This window comes from Centruroides sculpturatus, unplaced genomic scaffold (assembly GCF_000671375.1).
Source record: "Centruroides sculpturatus isolate CEXI.00-Female unplaced genomic scaffold, Cexi_2.0 scaffold121, whole genome shotgun sequence".
Lineage (NCBI taxonomy): Eukaryota > Metazoa > Arthropoda > Arachnida > Scorpiones > Buthidae > Centruroides > Centruroides sculpturatus.
Genome location: NW_019384708.1, coordinates 672661 through 700583, shown reverse-complemented (window position 1 = coordinate 700583; position 27923 = coordinate 672661). Strand labels below are relative to the sequence as shown.

The following is a 27923-nucleotide window of genomic DNA, read 5'->3' as shown; positions in this document are numbered from 1 at the left end:
ATTCTTTGCGAATGCATGTTTTATTAACATGCACGCATACATTCTCACATCGCTCCATATTCATTCCTCTGTTTTGATGAAAATATCGAAAGCAATGGTTATGGCTGTCGCTGCTGCTATTCTAGTCTTTAAAATGAACAGTCTTTTTCTTCTTATTCGCCAAATTTGCTTTCATTATTTATGCAGTGAAATTTAATTGTTTCACGATATCGTTATATGAGTCAATTTCTTTGTAAAATACTAATAAGTATCCCATAATAGAGGATATTTTATTAAATATCTATTAATTCCTAACATTTCTCATTAATGCATTCATTTACTTAATAATGCATTCGATCTTACCAATATCAGATTTTCGGGTGCTCCCAACTTATTCTATCCGATTTTATGAAGTGCCTTTTCACTCTCCAATAACTCCATATACCTGGGGGGTTCTCTGATTCTACAGCAACGAGTCTAAAAATGTTTCTAAATATCGACTTCTTTCGTTATACACTCAACAGGTTAGTATACTCTATTCTAAAAAAAAAGAATCCTTTCGATTTAATTTTTTTTAATTCCATCACTAATCTGTATTATAAATTAAAATATACGTTCTCCACCTCCTGTGTCATACTCCTGTACATCATACTTTTCTTGTTAGCAATAGACTCGTGCCGGTCATCTTTCTAACTGCTTTCAGAGGAAAATTTTCAACTGAAATAACGTGACTTCCGGCTTATATAGTTAATCGTAGTCTCCTGCACCTATAGTTTTTATATCTCGGTCTCAGATTTCATGTATCTAACTCCATCCTCAAGATTAAGGAAGGACGGATGACCGTGGGAATTTATAGATCTACAATTTTTTTAAATTGCAGCCCAACAAAAATTATTTAGGGGGAAATTATTTTTAAGAAGTGAGATATGAAATTATAATTCAGATTCTATAAAGGATGTTTTAATCATTTCAGGAAAGAGACTCGACATTATATCGAATAAAACTAACAAATCATTAATGACATCGGCAATTACTCTATGCTTCGTCTACGTTAGCATTAAATAAAACAAAAATGTCCATAACGTATCACTGTCGTCATTTTAAATTTTAACACAAGTTAAGCTGAAATTATTAATATCAAGTGAGAGTTTGTTCGTAGAGAAATGGCATAAGTAATATTGGTTCTATCTATATTGATCATTTATAACTAGAAAATAAACGAGATAAATATACAAAGGTTGGTTTGCTTCCATATTGTTTTATACAGTATATTTATTAATTTTTATATGTTTTTGTGCCATCATAATAAATCTTTACTAGTTCTTTAGTTAGTCTAAGGTCTACTATATCAAAATTAAAGCATNATAATTTCATATATATATATATATATAACTAATTTTCAATTGAAATATTAAATTAGCAGTTCGATTTATTAATGTCTTACCATCGAATATTATTGAAGTGTGACCGAAAACTAATTAAATGTTAATTTTCTAGGGAAAAGGAAAGATGACGACATATTGGCTTCTCGGAGAAATAGTTAAAAATAATCCAACTTCGACAACTCCTAAACCTACAAAAAAATAAGATAGCAGGACGTGACTTCATTATGACGTCTTCCAACCGTCCTGCCATAAATTGTTAACTACGAATGCGAATATTTCACTGGAGAAACGATCAGAATTTCGTGATATTTGTTATGGGAGGAATACCCAATGGTTTTACATAATTTTCATCAATGTTATCAATTCGTTCATCCCCCAATGTTATTGTAATGTAATGTATATTGTTGTCTTGTAAATATGTTTGAAAGTAAAGTTTACTTTTCGTTGTTGATTTAATGGTTTTCTTTTACAATTAACATCTAATCACTACTTCAGAATTTCCTAAAAATCCAGTAAAATATTTAATTCGTCGGCAGTTTTATATAATAATTAGAAAACTTTTCACAAATATCATGTTTATCCTTATTACATAACGTAAACTAATGAATTTTAATGATAGATTTTATGTAAGAGAAGTACATTTTTAAATATTTAATGTATAGAGTTAATATATTTGTAAGTTTTGTTTGATTTTGTAATTCGTAAAGTAGAACACTGTTTGTAAATTTAATATTTTAAATACACTGTAGAAATATTTTAGATATACAGTACTGTAGATGTGGTCATGTATAAAACAGACACAAGACAAATCGGTACTTCGTGACACTTTATCGGATCTTACTGAACAACATAGACTTTGGATGCATTTCGTGACTTTTAATCCCTTGTTTTTCGTAGAACTTTTAATCCCTTATATCCCTCAAGTTCTGCGAATCTCAAACAATACTTATCAAACATGTCAATGTAATTCCTTATAATAAGATCTTCTATAAGTTGGGATTAAATTTATTCCAAGTACATGATGTAGAGTAATATCCAATAGAGTGTATATGTTACAGGCTTTTTGTCATTTTGGAATAATTGAAAATATAAAAATTTTAAAAATAAAATATCATAACAGATGGCGCCATATGCAGTGTAAATGTTGCCGGGAAAGTTAAGCAATTCGTTGCTGGATTTTCTACAAATAAATTTCCAAAAACGAATACAAAATGAAATAGATATAAGTAAGAAGAAATACGATATTGAGTTAACAGAAAATAAAATATATTTGGTTAATAAACAGGCATTATTATTAAATTATATTAATTATTATCGAGTTGTAACATCATTTAACCTCATTGATTTATTTATTGTTATAATTTGAAAAGNTCTGCGAATCTCAAACAATACTTATCAAACATGTCAATGTAATTCCTTATAATAAGATCTTCTATAAGTTGGGATTAAATTTATTCCAAGTACATGATGTAGAGTAATATCCAATAGAGTGTATATATCTAGTGTATGCTTTATAGATGACTAATGGTATATAAATTATTGATGTAAATATCTTAAACAGAAAGGAAAAGTAACGTTCAAAAAAAGTTCTCAAGAATAAAAAATGAATTCTAAATACTGTATACATCGTTCAATAGTGGTGTAAGTATAATCTAGTACCTAGAAATGTCAGCTAAGAGGAGGCAATGAAAACTGAACCAGCCAGAAAATATGAGCGGCATTTATATTCCATTTTTTTATCATTAAAATACATAAGTAATTTAATTGAGATAATTTTTAAAGATTATTTTAACAAATTTCCTAGTAACTGCGTATTGTATTGCGCGGAACTGAATTTTGGATCGTTGTGCAGGTTTATATATATAAATAAAAGAAATGAAACAAGAGATTGCCGCACATTATTTTATCAAAAAATTTTAATTTTAATTTATAAGTTCACATTCTTAGAGCAATCAATTTATAACAGCGAAAAATGTTATAAATTGAATTTACAAAAAGTTTTCGATGTGTATTATTAAAGCTATAAAGCCAAGGAAATCCAAGTTTCGGATAAAATTTTAGTTTCAAAAGTTGCCATCAGGGAGAAAATTGGAGTTTTAAACAATAAGGAAATGTACAAATAATAGTACCACGTCACATTGTTATCATAGAATCTCTATCATAGAATCTACAAAAATGCCTGTAAGCTTAACATGGAATCATCCTTCTAAAAATGAAACTTTTCTAATGACCATTGCTTGTAAATTGTTCTATCAAAACAAGAAATCCGATACTATTGTATTAAAGCAGTTTAGATTATTGGATGGAATAAGGAACAAATTTTATTTCTGCCACTGTGTTAAAAATAATTTTAAAGTTCGAAAAATATGGATTCATCGAACGTTAACCTGGAAGAGGTCAAAAGCTTGTTCCGAACAGCAGATAAAGGGTACAGGAACATCGTGGGTTGAGGAGAGCCAGCCAAAAGTGCTTTGAACCAAAAGTGTTTGCAGTATCGCAAGAATGTTAGATAAACTATCTTCAACAGTTCACAAAATTGCACGATACATCATGCGTGCACTTACAAAATATCTCATGTTCAATATCTTTGTCTTCCTATCCCAATGCCAGACATGTATTTGCATTCCAGAAGCGAGAATTGATTGGCATGAGACTCATTTCTATTAGCACGGTGCTGACAACACCCACCTACAATTCCAGTATTCGGACTAGAGAAAAATATTCGCAATACTGAAGAAAAACCGCCCATTCTCCAAAGATAACTTTGGAAAATGGGCGAAATTTTTCAAAGGCAGCGTTTCAAGTTTTCATTCATCTAAGGAAAGTTTTTTTCAACACTTTCGATCGAAATTCCGGATTACGTGTTCGGTTACTGGCAATCGATTTACAACGCTACTGAATAATCATGTAAATCCAGCGCGACAGCTCATTTGCAACATTTCAACAGAGAGAGAGAGAGAGAGAGCCTTGGATCGAACGGGTTTTATGCATGATGGCACTTTCCACACATTGCAAAGCCGTTAAAGAACTGATAAGGAAAATGTTTCTGAAGATCTAATTGTTAGCCGTCACTTCTCTAGAGTTGGCCACTTCGTTCACTCTATCTAAGCCCATGCGATTTTTGATAATGGTGACATTTAAAAGCTGTTTATGGGGATGACATTGATGGATGGCGTCATACCCTTAACATTTTACGAGAAAGTTTGCTGTCAACGATCGAATACGATATCGAAGTTTCAAATGGATCAAAAAATAGAACCAACTACATCAAACATATATTTTATAATTTAGTGAAAAATAAATTACGAAATAGCCATTTCTAGGCGTCTTATTTCAGCTTACAGCGTAGCACCGATTCTCCTCTTGGTGGCAATTTATGGAACTAATAATTTTTTTCTTCGATTTCTCGTTGCTTCAATAACACACACCGAATAATAATTTCTTGTATATGAGATGGTAGTTTTGACTGTAAACAGACGAATGTGTTTTACGGACACAGTGTAAAACATTCCCTTTGTTTCAAAATACATAATTATTCCCTATTTCCCATAATTATTCCCTATACATAATTATTAAAACTTCAACATCATTCCCTTTGTTTCAAAATACATAATTAAATTTTGAGGTTGTCTCTGCGATTCTTGATCGATCAATCGGATCAAATAAAGATAATTCAACAGAGGTAGAACTTCCTTTGTGCTCTTATATTTTAAGCCATCTAAATATAGTCCAGTAATAACACTACTTTAAAATTTATTTCATTGTTCTTTTTAATTGTACCGTGGTATTATTGATAGCTGCTAAAATCAAAAATTAATTTGTTTTGTTAATTTAAAAACAATTTGTTTTTTTATGTTTCTTTTCTTATAGAAAATATATATTTACCAATTTAAAAAAAATATAAATAAAATTTCATTTGGTTTATGTTTAAGTTCTCTCGAATCGAAAATGTAAAAGACAAACAGAAAACAGTAAAAACAAGAAGAAATTAATTAATTGTAACATTATAATTGGTATCTAAAATTATTCTTCCGTTTTATTATAAATTATTATAATATAAATAAAAAATATTAGATGTTTCTCGGACTAAATATTAATTTTATGCTTATAAGTTTTTAAGTATTGTAAACATTGAACATCATAGATAGTGTTTGCATTATGATTAACATTATACTCTATTATAATGTTATATTTTGAAAAAGAGATTGAAGATGTTCAATCGTTCTCGACTCTTTATCTAAAGATCATCATATTTCATTTAATTTCATTAAAGACATTTGTCTAGATTGGACAAAAAATTGATATCATTACGAAATCTTATCAAAGTTTAATAATTCTCTAATATATATTAAACGTTAAGCTAGAGAACATCCTATTCTTCGGTAAAGAAATTGATGGTAAATGCAGAAAAATAAATTACTTAAAGTTCAACAATAAAACATTTAAAATGGATAATCGAGAGCTAGCTAAGAATACACAAGTGAATTATTAAACGTACTACAAATGCCAAGGCTGGGTTTAATGGCCGATGATAAATTGAGGTGGAAGAATTTATCAATCCATTTTCAAAATTTAGTAGTATATTGAAAAAATCAACTTATTTTGTATTGAGTCTAAAATATTCTATATGATATAGTAGTATAGGCAGTGCTTCTACGTACGTTATAATCAATTACAAGAACAAATTTATAAAGAGAGTAATCAATTTAGTTACTGTTATGAACAGAACTTGTCGACACGGAGAAGATAGAAATTTTCATTGGCCTGGAAAAAACTTAAGGGTTCTTAGTGGTTCCCAGCCCTATAAAATTAATACAATATGCAGTATAAAATTAGTAACAGAAAACAAAATATTTAAGACTGCTTTTTATTAATAATAGAAAAAGATTCTACATATTTAATTTTTGCAAAAAAATAATAATAATAAATTGCTAAAGAGCACCCGCTCTACCCGGTCCATATAATCTCTCGAGGGCGTAGATTATGAATCATCTTCATTATAAAAAGATTAAATACAGTAAAAAAATGAGTTCAATAAAAACAATTTTTACTGTTTTGTTATCGTTTAACAAAGGGAAATGCTAAAATCTATTTACATCACTGTTTTAAATAGCTACATCAGAGAATTTCAATGTAAGCTTACTACTTTCGTAGAAAAACGATTATTTACAGCCTGATAGACGATGAAATTTACGTCACTTTCACCGGTTTGGAAGAGTATCTATTTGAATTAATTTTTTCCTTTATATATATTCTGAAATTTTTCCAACAAAAAATCTCGATTGAACGGAACTGAATAAAGCGCATTAATTAAAAAGTGTGTTTTCTCAATTGTTATTTCGATTTTACATTATTGAAAAATAAAATAGCAAACTGAAAATATGGGTTGAAAATTTACTAACCTTTTATTACTGTTGATTTTTAAATTTTGAATTCCGAATGCAAAAATTTGGAGTCAAAATTCATTCGAAGATCATTTTGGACTCAGAATGAAAGCTGAAAAGAAATAATTGCAAGGTATCTTTTGTTATTTTGCTAAAATATTTTTCTTTGGCGGTATGCTCTAAAACTGATAATGGTCCTTTAAGATTATTTTGTGATGTAAAACTTTCATCTTCACTTTTAATTAATCCCAAATGCCCTAATAAAGTATCTGTTAATAACAGTACTGTGTTCATCTCTTCAGCTTTTTTGAAAGCTTTCAAAAATATTTTAACTGCATATAAACATGCAGAAATCTTCGCTTCTATGTCATCAGGAGTTACTACAGAAGTCCTTATAAAAGAATTCATTCATCTTCACTTGAATCATCTTCAATCGCAAATCCATTTTTATACCTAACTGCTGAACTTTTTCAGCTGTTGATTAACTAAAACCTTTTCATCGTACACTTAAAAATGTCGCAATCTGTTTTTTCTAAACGACTTTTTAAATTATTGGTCGATATTCACCAAATAATCTTGCCAAAAATCGAACAAGTAAATTGAACAGCGATTTTATTATATAAGGAAAAGAGAAAAAGGAATTCGTTGCGGATTTCCTCGAAGTTACAGTACGTTCTACGAGTGCAATAAGAACATTACAGAAGTTGACATCTGAACAAGATGGAGACAGCTCTAATAGAAAATGACTTTGTTGAGTTTAAAAGATTTTGTTGTTCTTTTAAAAGAGATGCCGAATATAAAGTAAAATTAGAATTTATTAGCAAAAACTTCTCAGTTAATGATTTGATAGTAGTAGGCAAATATAAACATGATTGCACCAAAGAAAGAATAATGAAGAGATTTGTCACAAATTTAAACGAATGTTTTAAGGGTCAATATTATTACTGATGACTTCGAAAGCAAGATGAATATTTCGAAGTACAAAACAATGACGGTGTTGTCAGCAGTTGCGAGAGACAAATGTTGAGAAAAGTGGATCAGGTTTCGTCTATTCTAGACTTCCCTAAAATAGCTTTAAGTGTTAATGACATAGAGAATATAATTAGATCTTTTGACTGAAGTACATATTACTTTGTGGGCAGATGGTTCAAACAAGTTGTAGATGAAGAGTTTATTAATGGAGTTATTCAAGACCGTGAAAGGGTTAGAAACGAAGAAAATACGAAGAAATGGATGCAAAAAGATAAATATTAAATTACAGAAATCTCTCCTAAAGACGATAAGACATATGCAGACATACAGAAACGGCATGCAAGACGTATAAAGTACAGTACCAGTTGCCGAAAGCACGCCTATCGATATTTAAAGACATCAGCAAAGAGTTTATTTCCTAGTCCAATAAGGAGGACGCGAGAAGGACTCTAGTAAGACCGAGTAGGAAGAGAGAAAGACGGATTCAGTGATCGGAATATCTATTCAGGATGACCGAACTGTGGAATTTATGAAGTAAGAAAAGGCCTGCGAGGAGCGCAAAAAGAAAAAGAAGAAGAAGACAACGAACTCTGGAATTAGAACTTTTTTAAAAGACGAATAACAACAAAACTGCTTCATTTTTTATGTCAGATTCATCCTGAATCTGACATAAAAAAATTGTTTTGTTGTTTTTGTCGATTGGGTCAAAGTATTATTTTATCTAGTCCTTATTCCTGTTCCTACAAATGCAGTATATATAAAACCACTGTTTTTAAATTAAGGAATTTATTTTCTATCTTACTTACATATAGTTTTATATACTTTACGATATATACCTTCATAAAATAGAGATAATTTGAAATATGGCATAATAGATGTTCGATAGATGAAAAATAAAAAAAATTGCCTACGTATTTTTATATAAAATTTTACTGTTTTCTTTCAAATATTGTAAAAAAGATGTATTAATTATTTATGACGTTTGTGAAACATTTCAGAAATTTATTGTTATTCTTTATATAAAGTGTGTGAGCAAATGCATTTGAAATTTTCTAGAATATGCATTTTGTACAGCATGTGAGATATTGTATGTCTTTTTTTTCGAAATAAGGGTGCATTCATGCATTTGACTTACAATTTATTGTAACAAGTCACGATCCTACACTCTCTAAAGCATAAAGTATTAAGAATATTCTTCCAGTCCATTTGTTTTTCTAAACATAAAAGAAATGGAGTAATAAAATAATCTTGCACAGCTTTTACATTCAAAATATTTTTTCATTAGTGTTTCGACTTTTAAAATTGTTTCTTTGTTTTCTTTGACTGTTTCGATAAAAGTTTTAAAAATTGTATAATATACGTCAATTTTAATAATATTTTATTAAACTGTAAATAAGTATCTTTACATTTCGATTAGAAGGATTTTAAAATTATTTTAATACATTATATTAATTAACTTATTATATAAGTAAATAAAATTATTTCTAAATCGTTACTTATTTATCATATGAAATAATTATTAAATAAATTATAATATATATAGATTGGGCCAAAATTAAGTTAACGTGACGAACTAAGTTAGGAATAATGAACTGTTTCATACTGATTTTAATCGCTCTTAACGTAAACTTTAAAATATTTCTCGGTTTTTTCAAGCATCCTGTATACACTTATATAATGAATTTTAAGTTTTATAATATTATCAATATTTAAATTTTGATTTTTCAAAATCAAATTATTATTGGAGATGATAGATTTTTATATGCATAAAACAGAAATTTACGTGTATTTTTTGGAAAATATCATCTTTATCTTCTCTGAATAGTATTGGAAAAATGGTGATAAATTTCTTTCAATTTTCTTCTTTTGTAAGTTCTCTTCAAGCAATTATAATTTTTGTAATATAAGAAATTTAATGTATCATTTTTATGAGGATATTTAACTAATTTATTTAACTTTCCTTGCGTATTAATAGAATCTTTGGCTAAAATATCATCATCAGCATATTGCAAAGAATCAATAACAATAGTTTCAAAAAACTCATTTGAATTTATTACTTTAAATACTGATGGTAAATCATTTTTCAACGGCACGACTCTATTGCTGACGGAAAAGTATGATGTACAGTACAGGGGCAAGATTCTACAGTATTAATTTGAGGTGGAGAGCGTATATTTTAAATTAGATAAATTAAAAATATGATAAAAAATTGCAGTACGGCATTGTGACGATGTCACAATAAATAATTAATCGTTGTATAAATTAAAGCGCTTTTATTTTTCCTATCGGTTAATATTTTATTCTACTCCTATATTTATCATGTTTACTTGTCGTAATAAATGATTGCGATGCAAACGTTTAGAACTAAATCTACAGATAAGAAGTAACATTTTGGAGAAAAGAAATAACTTTTTTCTATTTATTCAATAAGTATTAAAAATAAGATGGCGAAAGTTAACATTAGATATTCAAATAAATCCTCTTCTCAGTACATTAATGGCATCATCTTTACTTACTGTATGTTAGTAACTTTAAGATCCTTAACATTCATTTGAATTTTATTCAAAAGGAATTGAGATTAAATATCATTAAATTATTGCTAATACCCGTATTAGCCATAATATTCAATAAAAGAACATAAAACTCCATTATCTGAAATAAACTCCTGTACAACATTTTCTAAAGCCAGCAATCCTATTTTCCTCTTCCAATTTAGTAGTTGTAGTAATTATATTGGTGTAATGAAACTTAATGAAGCAAATCTATTTACTGTAAGCTCCATATTGTCCGATAAATTATTAAATAAAATCTCTAAAAAGTCTTTAAGTAATGAGAACTCATTAACTGAATTAATTTCTTGAAAATCACGTCATAAGAAATAAAAGCTTGAACGTTTTATATGGAACATGGCTTACGCAGTGAAAGTTTGGAAAACTGAAAGTCTTTCTTCAGAAGCCATTTCGATATCATAAATTATAAAATAGCAGAAAAATTAAAACAGTTTAGAAGTAGTGTAAAAGTAATAAAAGCACCCGAAGGGTATCTATTTTTGAAGTCTAATACATGACAATTTAGAAAAACTGAACGATAATAATACATTTTAAAAACAATAAAGAATATATTTAATCTTAAAGATTTCAAAATTAATAATTTTTACACTAATTTAATAATTTTATGAATTTATGTAACATACTGTATTTTTTACTACTATATGCAAGTTCTAACTTTTTTCTATTAAAAACTCGTCAAAATTTCGATACGATTCATCTGTCGTCTGATGTATGTGCCATTTCTGCTGAAGATTTTCAGCAGAAATGGCACATACACAACTTTCTGCCATTTCTTCCACCCATTATATTCCCTGTGGCAACAACAACTTTTTGGTCTCCGATGGCAGCTAGAAACTTATACATGCAAGAAACTTGTTTAAATTCGGCATAATAAAGATTGGCATCAATTATATTTAGCCGGGTTACTGAGGCGGTTAATGCGTCATCCTACTTCTTTTGAGGATCCACAAGTGTGCCATAGAACGTCACAAGGGACTGCCATAAAGCAAACACAGCAGACAAATCAACTCGATTTGTCTGCTGTGTCTGCTTTAGGGCGATCCCTTGTGAAGTCGTTTTATGCTAATTTAATATTTTTAATCAGATTTTTCTTACAATGTCTAATGATATGTAGCAAAAAATAAATAAAATAAAACAGCAAATAAATAATACTAATAAATAAATATATTTTTAAAATATACATTAATTTTATATTTCAACGACAAATATATTATTAAATGTTAATCATAAATGTAATTCTTAGAGATTTATTATATTTATTATTATGTTCTGAACATATGACTTTTTATAATTTTCTGATATTTTCCACGTATTATTATTTTATATGTAGAAATCTTTTAACATTCTTTTAAAAATAAATTAATTTATGATTATTTTTATTTGAACATTTCATTGAGAATCAATTGTTAAATTAACCCGAATAACTTTCTTTCATACGTTCCTACGTATGATTTTAAAAATAATCAAAAAAATGAGTGTCAGGTAATGAAATAAATAAATCATTTTATTAAATATTTAAGTATATATATATAATAGATTAGAATAAAAGCAATGAGTAATATTCGATTTCTGACCCGTTTCTTTAATGATATATCACATTCCACTTCGAAAATTATATAACACAAGAAATGAAAGACAATTTGTATGAAAATATATAGTGATAAATTAAAACATATCTTTATATCAAATACTTGTTTCTTTAGGATTATCAATATTTACTAATTGCTGTGGATTTTCAAGTTCGTCGATTAACCAATACGTCACCATTTTACCTTTTCCCTGTAAAGATAAAGTAATTGTTTGACGTAACTATTATGTTTATTAATAATTTTTATATTATTTTATAATAATTTTTATGTAAACTTTAACTTAAAAATTACGATAACAAAAATATATTAAATATAGGCCTATATTTTGTACTTATTACAAGGCGTTTCAAGAAGGTTTAGGCCTTCTGCTCGACATTTCATAGAATAATGTACCCCCTTCTCTAGTGATTTTAAATTGAATTAAAGGCTTCTTCTAATCTTTTCTAAAACTATTATTTATTACTGATGAACTAAATATTTTGTATAAACCAAAGACGTGTTTATTTTTTAAATTTAAACTTTATTAAACCTTTCCATAAAAGTAAATTGGTATAAAGTTTTAGAAACGTTATATAGGCCTATATATTATACAGTAAACAAAAATGTTTAAAAATTGTAGTAATATTTGAGTGTAAAAGGCTTTACTTTTTAACTTCACTTACTTTCATTTCCACTTCTCCTCTACATTCAATTTGAAACGTTCCGAATGTATCCAAAATCTCTTTTGTTTTCGGACTAACATGTATTTTCAATGCTGGAAGTATATTTTTGAAATAATTATAATCTATTTAATAACTCTCATTATAGAAATAAATTTTAATTTTCTTAATAATTATGATAAAAATTTATATCATTTACAGTAAACTAGAACTTCCTTAACTCAAAATTTTATTTTTTGTGCCGACTTAATTCACATAGACTCAATGCATTCTGTGTTTCTATAAATCAAAGTAGTTTTCAGATCACATTTCACTCACTCAAAATTTAAGTTTCGGACACTTTCTTTCATTTCTAATTTTGTTTTTCTTTTTTTTGTATGTGTGTTTGTGTATAGAAGAAAATGTGTCTTTTGTAAAAACCATGGAGGAAAGCAGTAACAAAAAATATAAATTGAAAAGAATTTAACATTCCATTGAGTAATCTCTATATAAGCCTATATAAAAAAATATGGAAATTCTTTTGGAAAGCTTCGATGAACAACAGAATACATTGTTAAACAAAAGTGCAGAATGAAGTGGTTTGTACAATGAGAATTAAGAAATAGGAATAGAAATCTTCTTGGAGAAAAATCTATACAATTCAGACAACAGTTAGAATATATCGGGTGCAAGTAAGCAGCTGGATGAATTTCAGGAGAAGCGCTGAATAATTTTCAATTAAATCTATGGTAAAAATCAGTAGTTTAAAAGGAGAATTGTATGAAGTGGTAGAAAAGATTACAAAACTTGTATAAAACCATAGTATAGATCAATGTTTGTCAACAGGGCTATGTGGCTCCAAGGGGACCACGATCATTTTAAGAGAGCCAACAAGTCAAAAATCAACTTTGGGGGAACAATAGCAAAGCTATAGAAAGCCACAGTCAAAACATATTATTAAAATCCTATTGGATATAGATGTGTAGAGTGCATATACCATAAAACTTGAATTTAGAGAAACCACTTGCTTACCTCTGAAACTTGCGTTAATTCGAGTGTAGAGCTTCAGTGATACGAGTGCATAAGTTAGAAATAAAATAAAGAACATTTTTGGATAAGTAGTGAAATGGCAAGTACAGTACATACAGTATGTCAGTACATACTATATGTACAGTACAGTATATTAGAGAATGCCGTATGTTAATTTTCGCGTAAAAATTAGAGCTATACTTTACAAAGATAAATTAACTGTTGATTTCGACAAAAAAATAACATTTTAAACAATAACAACAATTTTAACGAAATGTTAAATTTAAAATACTAAAAAGTATAATAAGATAAACTTAAAAACTTTTAAAAGGCCTCAGTCGGTTGTTAATATTTTTTGCTTACTCCAGGGAATTGAATCCTGGCTATGTAAATCAGAAGTTTGTGTATCAGTCAGTACTTCAGTTTTCACTCGTAAGATATCAAAAGAAGTCCCAGTTCTAGTCCTGAAAATGGACTCTGTGCGTACTACTAGAGTATGCATGGAATAGGAGTGGATAAGAAATCGTTAGTGACCAGGTAAACCAGTGTCCTCACATTAAAAGCTTTTTATTGTGTTCAAATTTGACAATTATCAGTGCAAACAAATTGTAGTAGTTTAACGCAGTGCGTATTATTGAAGATGGATTAAAGGAATTTGGAGTGAACTTGCTACACGCAATACAAGTGATCAACAAAGCTACGTATGAAGTTCCACAAAGTACCATACAAATTTTTCATATTATAAAAGCAAATTTTAATCATCAATTTGATGCCTCTGAATAAATCAGAATATCCATTAGAATCCCTCGACTGTATCGAAGAATACTGAGCCAATTTCATTTCAGCAACAAATGATAAATAAATATTAATCAAAGTTATTATCAACGTTACCAATTACCTTAGCCATCTGTGAACACTTAAAGATATCGTTTCTAAAGTAAAGAATCAAACGTAAGAAACAAGTGATAAAGATGAGAGTCTACTGTAATAAATCAGTTACTAATTAAGATAATATATGTTTTAAAAATTCTACGCTTTAGTATAATAAAAAGTAAAGAATCAAACGTAAGAAACAAGTGATAAAGATGAGAGTCTACTGTAATAAATCAGTTACTAATTAAGAATATATATATTTTAAAAATTCTACATATATTGACTATCTTGAGTGTGGAGGTGTGCTATCAACGAACCTACCTACATCAAAACAATTACGAGTCGCGTTTAGCCCGGAAAATCAACTCAAAAAGACTGAGATTAGGGAAAAAACTTTACTTCATTTCTTTATTAAAATGAAAAATTAGATTACTTTTTATATTAAATTGACTAGAACCTCGCTTGAGTTTGTCGCATGGTGATAGAATTCAGGTGGAATCGGAAAACATAGCAGTCTCTGCACCTTCTTAGCACGAAAAANTTTAAGTTAAATAAAAAAATAATTCTCTTGAAGTTTAAACTATTAAATTTAAATACTGTATCTAAATCTTATATTTCATTGCTTTTTTTTAATCGAACAATAGAATAAATGAATAATATATAGTTTGATACATATTTTAACCAACAGAATTTCAGATAAATATGAAATGAAATCAATAACATTTCATATTAAGCTTTGTTTCAATGTTAATAAAAATCAAAACTGTTTATTTCAGCAACATAATTATAATTTCATTAAATGTATTTATTGCAAAACTGTATTTTATGGTGTACGGACTCTTCACCGCATTATACGAGATACATAAATCCTAATTATGAAACTAATCACTGTGTTGTATTTACCAAAGATAGTATTTTAAAAAAGTCGTAGTATAAATGAACACCAAGAGAAATAAATAATAAATTATACAGTTGATTTATGAGCAGAATATTACTGAAATTTCCTTTATAGATTTTCACTTTTGTACGTATTATTTTAAGTATTTATATAGTTTGATATATATTTTAACCAACAGAATTTCAGCTAAATATGAAATTAAATCAATAACATTTCATATTAAGCTTTGTTTCAATGTTAATAAAAATTATTAAGTGTTTTTATTAATTTATTAATGTAAAATAAAACAATATACTGACCTAAACCCGTCGACTCCATCCTGGAGGCCGTATTGACAGTATCGCCAAATAAACAATATCTTGGCATTTTTAAACCTACAACGCCAGCAACACATGGACCTGTAACATGGTATTAATTTGATATTTAAATATCTAGCTTAATAAAAATTAATAGACTTCCATTAGAATTATATTTGAATTATCTTAAAACAAGAGAAATAAAAACATAATTTAGTGTTATTTGTTAGTAATAAACATTTTCTGTTAATCTATAATTAATATTTCGAATTAATAGACTATTAATAATCCAGCCATTCAATATGTTAAAAACTTTACTAAATTTTAATTCAAATTTACAAATGTTCATCATCATTTGATTTATTTTGTGGTTGACTACACTTATAACACTATACTTATGGAAATCAAAATCATGTGTAAACACAGTGTTTATGGCACCAGTGCCATAATGCCGTGTCACAAACACTGTGTTTATACATGATTTTGAGTTTATAATTCGTTTATAATGACAATTCGTTTATAATTAGCGATTACGGCATTCATGGAAATTGACTCATTCGCTCCGCTCGTGTGCCAAACTTCCATTCATGTTATAATCAACTATATTATAAAGTAATTGCATAATATACTATTATGAATCCAATAAATGGAAATAATAAGTATACCAGAATGCATTCCGATTCTTAGTTTTAACTGATCTTGCGGTCGATGTCTGATTGTAAAACACTTAACTGCATTCAATAGAGCAATGGACATTCTCGCAATTTCTCTGGCATGTAAATTACCATTTCGCATAGGAAGACCAGAAACTACCATATATGCATCTCCAATAGTTTCCACCTGTTAAAAATGCATTAAAACAATTTAATTGTAAAGTAAAATATAAAAATGAATCAAGTCAATAACGAATATTTTTTTATAATTGTATTAAAATTAAATTGATTAATACAATTGTGTTCGCCTTAATTACTTTGTAGAAAATATGAGTATTTACGAAAATTACAGATATGGCCTTGTCTAAAAGTGTAAATTTTTGGATTCTATTGATAAAGACAAGAAATTTTCATGCACTGTTTTATAGCGCCCATTTGTGCTTTTATACTGTATTGTACAGTACGTCTCATTAGAAAACATTCATAAATTTTGAATTAAGTCTGTTCATATCTTTTCAGCTAGACCTCTTATTGTATTTCCGAGAAGAAATGAAAGTAATACGACTGATAAATATACTGTATCCACTTATTCGATTAATTAATATCAAAATGGAAAATAATATGTAACTTTTAAGTACAGTAAAATTATGTGATAATAAATTTTAACGTTTTCAAGTGTTTTTTATGAGTTATATAGGCCTATATTGATAGGTGTTCCTATAAGATGGAGTGAAGAGATTCGAATACCATGAACGACCCCATAAGTAATCTTTTTACTTCGGACGTGAGTTTGATTTTATTCATATATTGCAACGTCTCACACGGGCAATCTGTTAACGGAAGAGAGCTATTATTAGAAATTGGCCCATATTTAGTTGTTACTAACGTAAAGAAAACCCGAAAAACTCCAGTTGGCCATCCCGTTGGCTAGGAGCGAACCTACCACCAACTACCAGTGTTTAGTGGTTTTATTCACTCGGCCACTGATTGGTTCGGATGAGAGAACAGTCCAGATAAAGGAGGATGATTCAGCGATCTCACGAGTGCTCTCTTAAGCAGACTCAACTATATATACTTGTAGTAATAATCAGTACAATTTTATAAATACAGTAGAACCTCGATTATCCGCCCTAATTGGGGACTGGGGACTGGGGTTGGTCGGATAATTGAAAAGTCGGATAACCGAAAAGTATGAAAAAATCCATTATTAGTGTAGTATATTATTATATCCCATGTAATTAGTATATTAGTATATCGCTATTAACCTATTTTGCGTTGAATTTTCATCGATGTTAAGCCTAACAAAAATTTTTTAAAATAATAATCGTCGCTATTGTATCGTTAAAAATTAGAAAATTAAGCTTCGTTTAAATACTGGCTCCCTTTCATGGTCGAATGAGTGTTGCCAGCTAAAACACGTAAAAATAATATTAAAGTAGCCAAGACATAGCCAAATATTGTAGCGCCACATCACTAGCGGACATTTGAAATTTGCCGACTAGGACGGTCGGTTAACCAAGGGGTCGGTTGATCGGGGAGCGGATAATCGAGGTTCTACTGTAAAGTAATTACAATACATAATCTGATATGAAATATAAATAAATTATGAAAAACAAGATTATTTTGTAATTATGATAATTTATTTTATTTTTTTGTTAATTCGTTTGATTTGAAAGAAATTCATTCTAGCTTACCTTATAAACATCGTAGCTTTCTATCACCGAATCAAAGCATGTATAGAGATCATTTAAAAGATCCACAACCTAATAAAATAAATTTAATCATTGAAAATATAATGGAAATTATTTTATTTTATTGATTTATATACTCGTAAAATTTTAAAAATTAAGTTAAGATAAATACGATATTAAAATATCTTTTATTTCTTTATTCAATTTTTTATTCGTCAAACGATACGCCGATCCGAAATTTCCTATAGCGAGCGTATTGCAATTTTACTTTCTTCCAATCATAAAATCGTTAAATCTTTCTTTTCATAAGATATATTATTGATTTGTTAACATGAAACCAGCACATTAAAGGTAAATGGCCAGCCACAGTTCATCCATTACGGGCGGACAGACTTGCAAAAGGGTCAGCCATTATAGGTAAAGAATAAGAATGGAGGCCAGACTCATACTGATCATAAATCATGACAATCCAGTCAGCATCCCTATTCAGTAAGCCGAATCTGTTCATAAGAATTATTATTTACTTGAAATACTTTCAAAAATTTAATTTAAAAATAGGTATTTCGAACATTTTGAATATTATTTTAATGATTTTCGACGAGTGAAAATTGTTAGAGAATAAGGAATTAATGAAGTTTAACATTGTGTAAGCGCTCGATTAGTTCAAAGAAGTTTTGTTTTGAGTGATAATATTTTAGTAATAATAAATTTTATAAAAACATTTATATTACAGTATTAATTATTATAAAATGGTTAAAAGCTTAATTTTGAGAGTAGAGTTTAATTTTATAAAAGAAATTATACATGCTAATAAAGAATATAATTTTTTTTATTAAGTCCATTCCCATTCAAGATATAACACGAAACCTCCCTCTATCTCTCCATTTCTTTGACCTTCAACCACCAAAATTTAATAGCATCCTCCCTGCAAAATTTCGGAAATTTTCGACCAGACACAGGAGTTATTACGCTTCAAAGTGAGTGAACAGAATCGTACTACCTTCCCACTTACCCATACATTTACACACTAACACTCATAAATACAATGGTTAATGGTTGTATTACTTTCCCGGTTGTTATATAAAACAGCCGGAAAAGTAATACAACCATGGACACTAACTAATCTACAACAATAGAGAAAACATATTCGTGTATATAACACGTTAAACATACTGTATTTCACGTACTGTACTGTACAGTAGCTAATTATTTTTCTTATATAATAGTATATGCAATGAATTACTTTTTATATTTAATTTTAAACAAAAGGATAGTAAATAGTAAATATTTTTTTTTAGTATTTGGAAGAGAATTTAATACACAATATGCAGGTTACTAAATACTTTTTATGATTTACGAACTCTAGTACGTAACTTATATCGTAACAATTGATTAGGACAGTACTAGTACTGTACAGTACATCAATATAAAAATTAAAACCAATATAAACAACAAAATAACACACTGAATATAATCTAAAGTGTCTAGTACACCTATTCTGTCATCTATATTATTTAATATTCATATGGATATATTTACCAGGGAGTGGTGCAAGTTAAAAATTCAATGTACAGTATTTTGAAATTATTAAATTAGTGATGTGATGTTGTTATACATTACGCAAATGACTACATATTATAGCTAATTGTACGGACAGTTCACGGATTGTCTGTAGATAAATTGTAATAAAAAATCTCCTATATAAAAAGCAAATAAAAGACTTAATGAAAAAAGTGTCCAAGAACTGTCAAGAATCAACTGTCTAGAAACAGACCAAATTGCCTAATTCCATGCAGTTTAATGATGCTATTTTTTATTATGTATTTAAATATATTGTTAGAAGATTTTCTTGACAGCAGAAAAAGTATGCAATGAAATGTGTAAGAAAAGTTGAATCCTTTAAATAAAATAAGTTTATTGATTACAGTTTCATATGTAAAAATTAATTTATGTAAATCGCTTATTTTCTAACTACAGTCGACCCCACTATAACACTGTTGATTATTCCGTTTTATATGAATTCCATGTTATACGAGTCACTTAGATTTTACAAATACGTGAACCGTTCACAGCCCGGCACACATATTTGTAAAATCTAAGTGACTCGTACAACATGGAATTCATATAAAACGGAATAATCAACAGTGTTATAGGGGGTAGACTGTATATTGTCCTATAAGTATTTATTTTCACTTGTTTGTATTAATTTTCTATATTATACACCAAAAATTCCCTAGATGGCACCACTTGAAAAGCCTTACTATAAATTCCTCATGTGTTATTTAATTAGAATTAAATGCTCTCATTGATCAGAATAAATTAAGAAAAAATTATATACAAATTTACTATAATTTAAATTTACAATTTGTTTATGTGACGTCGTCCTATTCTTTCATCCTATTCCTAATCAATAAAATTATTATTATTATTATTATTTTAAGTTATGTTTCAATCACATAAAGAAAAACTATTTACTGCCGTCTATTTGCTCTTCCATTAAAAAAAATTTAATGACAAATAATATATGCAAAAAGAATATTTCGTAGAAATTTTCTTATTCATTCAGGTCACTGACGTTAATTGTAGGACTTTATTTCTAGAGGTAGACGTTGTCGAGAAGATTATTCTTAGTGGTATGTCGAAATGTTTATACGTAATACCATTATGTAAAGAATATTTAAGCTTTTGTTTCCCATACAAATTGCCATTGTACATAGAGGATATTTGAAAATTTGATGCCCTAAATTAATTTAAACAGATTTAATTTAGTGAAGATTCAATTAGGTAAGTTTGAACTTTGTTAACATTTATAAAGTAACAAAACATACATACGAGTAGTATAATTGTATATATATATGTATGTATAGTTTCATCAAATTATTTTAATTTTTATAATATGAATTTTTGTCTTTAAACATACTTTAATGCAATAATATTAATATTAAATAAATTAAAAAAATAACATATATAAGTATATATACCTGCATTGGCGTACTCTGTGCAGAAAGTGCAGTAAACCCTACGATATCACTAAAATAAATTGTAACGCTATCGAAAGCTTCGGCAGTTACAGACTCTCCTCTGATCAGTTGACTGGCTACAGATCTATAAAAGAAGCATTCTGTTAATGGAAATAAGATTTGTGTGTGATTTCTTTAGATAAAACAGCTTAGTTTCAGTAAAATGACTGTCATACTCTAGAAAACTCAAACCGTATAATGTAATTTCTTAATTAAGCTTTACGAGTAATGTAATTATTCTTATATTCCAACGATAAATTTATTTCAGGTATAGTAAATTTTTTCCTTAAATTTGAAATAAATTTACGTCGAAAAATAAAGTTGATTTATATTATTTAATATTCTATATTATATATTTAATGAAAATAAAATTTGAAATAAAGTTCAAACAAAATTAAATTAAGATTAAATTCAAAAGAAATAACACAATATAAAAACAGAATTAACACTTCGTCCAGTCTGTTTTACAATATGAGGTTGTATTCTTTTACTTATATATGCATATATTCATAATTAATATATCGACATAGCAGTAAGGATCATAGAGAGCTTGCAAGGGTCGCAGGGGCAATCTCGATCCTTGCGCCCCTAAATTATCTCTGGATCCAGAGAAAAATCTCCAGTTTCTCCCTCTTGATGGTCCTTTACGCTTTAGCCATTTACGCTGCTACGTCGAAGGACCTCTGGATCATTTGGTATATAATAATTTATGTCCAATTCATAGATATAGGAAAAAATAAACAGAAACAGCAGAAAATTTATGTAACGTTTACAGACAATAAAAATACTTTGGATGTAGCCGAATGTTTCATTAAAAAGCACAAGTTTATGTAAAATATGTAGGCCCCATAAATATAGTAACAGCGTGGCATCGTTTGTGTTACGATTTAGCCATCGAGGACAGCTTGTTAATGTTTTATTGTATGATATTGACAGTAAAAATGTCACAAAGATGCTACTTAAACAATTTTATGAAAGAAAGAGTTACTGGAAAGCTATAAGCAGACCATTCGAGGTAGGTAGATGTGTCCTGGACTCTTAAATGCACCGCACAATATATCCAATCATTAAGTCAAATTTCAAAGGACAGGAAATGGACGTCAACAAGAAACTGGACTTCAGAGTTATCATCACTCAACGAAACCGCTATTTGACGTTAACAGACATCGTAACAGAAAAATGTCTGGTAGGCAGCTCTCTGTAGAGATATGGTCACCAATGTTAGTCTCACAACAAATTATCTTCAGGAGGCTTCGTCAAATGGTCTATTTGCAAGATGACTAGTACATGTGTTCGATTGACTCCTGTGCAGAATCCGTTTAAGATGAAATCAAGAACTTAGATATTGGACTTTGAATGAATGAGATGGCATTTTTCCTTATCTTATTACTGACGAATCAAGGTACAGTTTACAGTTTAAAAATCTCATCGATTTACAATCCTCACAGAGCGGGAACTCTATACAGTTTCATAAATATTATGGAAACCGACAACTTTAACGGTTGTGATATCATTATCTGGAGCGGTCTTATGCTTAATGGCCTCACTGAGCTCTTGCAAAGGGCGTTGAGCTCAGTGTTTCAAATAGAGACAAAGTTTTGGGACCCCATTTGAACGAGTTGTATCCTTTCAGTCTTTACCACGAACTCTCAAGAAGCTTTAAGATGCTCTTGTTTAAAACTGGACTTTGCTCCCGATAGAATTGATGAACATTATAGGTTACACGCATATACACTTTTAGTGCAGTGTTTATGCGTGCATGAGGCAACCACACGCCATACTAATGATTTTTTGTGCAAAAAAGTTTACGACAATGCTTAATACTTTTTCATGTTTTCGGTATGACTTAATTTAGATGAAATTTTTGCTTTTTGAATTTTTTTTTTCTTTTCGTAAAGAATATTGATATTCTTTATATTAAGTTTCAGGCTTTTCTGATCATTAGTTCATCAGATATAGGCTAAATTAATGGTTATGTTTTTGTTTTGAACTTAAGTGTATTCTTTCGGTCCATTTCAGGCAAATTCATTATAAAGTGAATTTGCCTGAAATGGACCGAAAGAAATTCTTTTATATATAATTTATTAGAATATCTGCTGGATACAGAATAATTTTGCAGAACAACTTTTAATATGTGAAGAACCATAATCCTGTGTTCAATTTTTTAAATATTTAGAATCGATTTGAAATTCGATAAAGTTCTATAAGCTATTGAAAAGTTTATTATTATTACTAGCTGCAAGTACCCGCTTCGCTGGGTTTTTATTTGTTCGTACATTTATATGTAATATAGTTCTTTTTTACATAAATGTCTGCTTATCTTCCTCTACATAATCTTTCTCTGATTAGATGTGTTTCCCTATAATTTTCAAGTTGCACTTCTGTTTGATTATTTCTGTTTCGATATGATTCGAGACCGCAAAAATTCTTTCTTACACTTTGGCATTGTTTTTTATAGTTTTACTTTTCACACTTTACTATTTACTTTTCACTTTCTACCTTTTTCTGTTATTCATACACTTTTACTAATGAAAAATCAACTGAAGCTTGTGCGTCACACGTCTCCAAAAGCCATCCCCACTACTCACACATAACAATCCTCGACTATTCCAAAACATTTAAGATTAAGATTACATTATAGACAATCTTACCCATCTTTACAGAATGCAAGAATTTGGTCCCCCGTTTCCAGACTAATTAGAGAATTTTTACGTGAATCTAAAAATATTTTCGATTTCTTGCAAAAACGCAAAATACCGCATCTGCGCCTGTAAATCTTGCACGCCGCAGTCGGGGTAAAATCGTCCGACATACGATTTCCCGCGCTTTTCCGTATTTTCAAACGAACGACGGTTGTCACCGTGGGAACGCCGATCTGGCGACTTTGGAAACTCGACCGTGGATTGGCTGGAAGACATCGTATGACCAGCGGACGTCCGATAGCGGTACTAAGCGCTGATTGGTGGAATTCCATTTGCCTCAATCCGTATAAAAGAATTGAGTTTAGGCGGGAAGTTCAGTTCGCCTATGACACATCAAGAGAACTCATGTTCGTCTAGCCTCGCCTAAGCTTGTCTAGAAGATTGTTTCGTCTCGCTGTGCGGTAACTAACGTTTGGAGGAGTTCGTCTCAAGGTGTCCTTTTCGACGGACCTGTTGTCGTGGATAAAAAGTATTTGAACTTTGTCACACCTGACGTATTGTAATTGTTATTTGTGAACTTTCGTAACTGTACATACGTTTTACTTGTAATATAAACGTTTTTTGTGAAAATTCAGTAACGTCTTCTATCGTTTTGAATTTGACTGCCTCTTTCTCTTAACACTTCCATTGTTAACACTTACATTATTGACACTTTCATTGTTACACATTTTCGAAGTCAACTACGTTCAACCCCCATATCTCCCACACCGTTATAGCTATCGAGACAAACCATCATAGCGCACGATGGGAGACTTGGGGCTACAACCACACACAAACAACATTCATGTGCGATGTGTAGTTTTGGCTGCAGAGTGAAATATAGGGACAAACACGTCCATTTATATATAGACTAGCTGCAAGTACCCGCTTCGCTTCGTGACGCACATTCTTTAGTTGATTTTTCATAAGTAAAAGTGTACAAATAACAGAAAAAAGTGAAAAGTGAATAGTGAAGTGTAAAAAGTAAAAATATACAAAACAATGCCAAAAAGTAAGAAAGAATTTTTGTGGTCTCGAATCATATCTCAAAGGCAAAAGATGGCTCAGAGAAATGAAACCACGGAATAAAGTACATCTAACATTGAAGTACAAAGAAGTACAGTAATTAACATTGCTACGAGAAACAGAAATTATCAGACAGAAGAGCAACTTGAAAATTATAGGGAAACACATCGAATCAGAGAAGTGTTATGTAGAGGAAGAGAAACAGTCNTGAAACCACGGAAGAAAGTACATCTAACATTGAAGTACAAAGAAGTACAGTAATTAACATTGCTACGAGAAACAGAAATTATCAGACAGAAGAGCAACTTGAAAATTATAGGGAAACACATCGAATCAGAGAAGTGTTATGTAGAGGAAGAGAAACAGTCTTTTAGCCTATATATATAAAAAAACTATATTACATATAGTTTTTTTACGAACAAATAAAAAACAAACGTTAGTACGAACAAATAAAAAACAAAAAAAATTATAGAAATAAATCGACAACCAAAGGTTTTTTACAAGATGATTACTAATTAGTTTGTTTTCAACTTCTCAGATTAATACTATGAATTGCTGCATATTCATGTTTAAAATAATATTTATATATAGTTTTGTAATTATATGTATAAGAAAAAAGTAAAATTATTTATTATTTTCTTCATGTTGATATTTTAACTAGAATCATTGATCTCAATGAAAGTTAAATCAACTTTGAAATAATTGTTCAGAGAATAAGTTAATAATAATTCTTTACAATATAAATAAAATAGTAATCTTTCGAAGAAATAATAAACAAAAAAGAGAAATAATACTTCAAAATAACAGTATTAAAGCTACTAAACAAATTACGTTTATGGATCTTATCCTTTCTCTATCCATCCACTTTAACAATCATTTACAATCGTATTAGAATTCTACACAAAATCTTATAATTATTTATTATACATCTAAATAAAAATTAATTAATATGTATCAATTTTTAAGCTTTTTCATTTTATATAGATACAATCAATTTTATATCACGTTCATTAGTTACTAAATGGACTTTATCATTCAGTAACAAGACAGATAAACTTTTATATTTTTTCTTCATCAGAAAAATATTTAATTCGTGGCAAATTGTCAAAAAGAACGGATTAAAGACAAGAAACAAAAAGAGTTAATATAGTCATTAAGATATTGAAAATTCTTATCTAATTTTAGATCAAATCCTAAAATCTTTAAAAATCCTCTTAAAGCAATTTTCAAAAAGAAACTTTATAAAAAGAAAAATTTAATTAGTTTTCTATATTAAATCAATTTATCAACTGTTTAGGAATTTACTATTGAATTCATATTAGTTATTCAGAAATAATANAAAAAAATGTCTTTATTTTTAACCTTTCATTTTCATTCTAAAGTAGGAATTAATTTATTATAATAATATAGAACATTCCTATTCTTTAACATAATATTAACAGAATAAAATGTATAAATTATCATCATAATATCCTTAAATATAATAATAATCAATGTGTTTAAAGCATTGAATATACACTTGATTAAATTAAAATAGGATTTTAAAAAATTGATTTAAGTTCATGAATTAAACATGAATTACTCCATATTCATGATATTTTTTTATTCATATTATTTTTGAAAAAATTAATGTTTTATAAAATTTATTTCATTTAATGTTCAAGTTATAATTTAATAAGAAATTTATTATTTTAGTATATTATTTCTTTAACAGCTTATAGGTTAGAATATAAGTGAAATATATGTAATAAGAAAGTTACAATTTGAATTTCATTTCATTGTGTTTTTTTTATGTTGGAGAATTTAAGGATTTTTATATTAGAAACTATTTTATATTAATAGCAACCATAAAAGAATATAAAATATATTTATTGTAAGCTTATTCTTTTCATTTTTATAATAGGTATGATGTTAAAATTAATGTTTTCTTGTTCAAAAAATATTTAAATATCAACTGATTTCTGTATTATAATTACAATAAACTATATTAAATTCAAATATTAAGCATTTTTATTTTAATAATTATAAATTTTTAACATAATTTTTCAACAGAAAACACTTTTTAATTTCGCCTTTGTACACGAATATAGTTTAGTTATTTAATTCACAATTTTAATTTTGAATAAATAACTAAACTAAAATTATAAATAAATAAATAAACTTAAAATTATAATTAATATAGTAAATAAGTAATGTAAAATAGTAAGCAAAACAAAAATTATTAGTTAAAAACATAGCAATGTACAGTTTGTATGTATAGAAGTATATATTTATAATTACGTGTATAATATAGTATATATATTTAAAATTAGGTGAAATATATACTTAAAACTTCGATTTTAATTACTTTTTTAAAGCATAAAGTATAATTATAAAGTGAGATTTTAATATTCATATAACTGTTTAATGAGTTTGTATATAAATATTACGAATGAAAATGAATGAATTTTTTTATTTTTAATGCTTTTAATATATGGTTAGTATATCTATAAATATGATTATATATATATATTTCTTTCTTTTCAAACTAACATATCATATATACAAATACTTGAAAGCTAATTCTGTGGATTAAGTAAAATGTTATATAAATATTTATTTGCATAAATTCACCTATTTATTATTATTAGTTTATTTTATAGAATATAATAATAACATAATATTTAATTTTATTTATATTACATTTAAACTACAAAAGTAGAAAACACAGCCAATAAGATAGATACGTATCTTTCGTGTTAGATGACATGAAAGACTATCTCATTGAAATGTATAAAATTAATATGGAAATGTCTTTAAAGGAAAAACCTGAACTGAGTTGCAAAAAACGTGACGTGAAATACGAAGAGTTTTGACATTTTTTTTTTTCATTATCTTTCTGCACCATGTGATATAAAAATCTTGTTTTATTTATTATTTTTTTATTTGATAACCATAAATATACAAACGATTTTAAGAATAAAATTCAAATAAACACGGAAAATATTTGTTACCTTTCAATTTTTATACATTTATGTATAATACAGTACATACAAATCATACTTATGTACGGTACAGAACATAACGATATCTTTTATATAAGTTTATACAAAGAAAATAGTGAAAGAAAACACTAAAGTAGCTTTTTTTTTAAGAAATAAATTTAAAGAATTGCTTAATAAGAAATGCTTAAAAAAATTATTTATAATTAGAAATGTATACATAAATTATTTTAATAATAATAAAAAATATTAACTGTA

At 28.1% G+C, this 27923-nt stretch overlaps 1 protein-coding gene across 1 annotated transcript in view; it reads right to left on the bottom strand.

Moving 5' to 3' along the window:
* Positions 1–11711: 11711 nt before the first annotated feature.
* The window catches only part of LOC111627723 (atrial natriuretic peptide receptor 1-like), a 137162-nt gene continuing 120950 nt past the window's right edge, over positions 11712–27923 (bottom strand). The window contains exons 15-20 of the mRNA XM_023371343.1: positions 20939–21062; positions 17961–18029; positions 16279–16453; positions 15617–15715; positions 12542–12633; positions 11712–12069 (exon numbers count right to left, since the gene is read on the bottom strand). Coding sequence (XP_023227111.1) covers positions 11974–12069; positions 12542–12633; positions 15617–15715; positions 16279–16453; positions 17961–18029; positions 20939–21062 — 655 coding nt within the window. The 3' untranslated portion in view covers positions 11712–11973. The remainder of the gene's footprint in view (positions 12070–12541; positions 12634–15616; positions 15716–16278; positions 16454–17960; positions 18030–20938; positions 21063–27923) is intronic.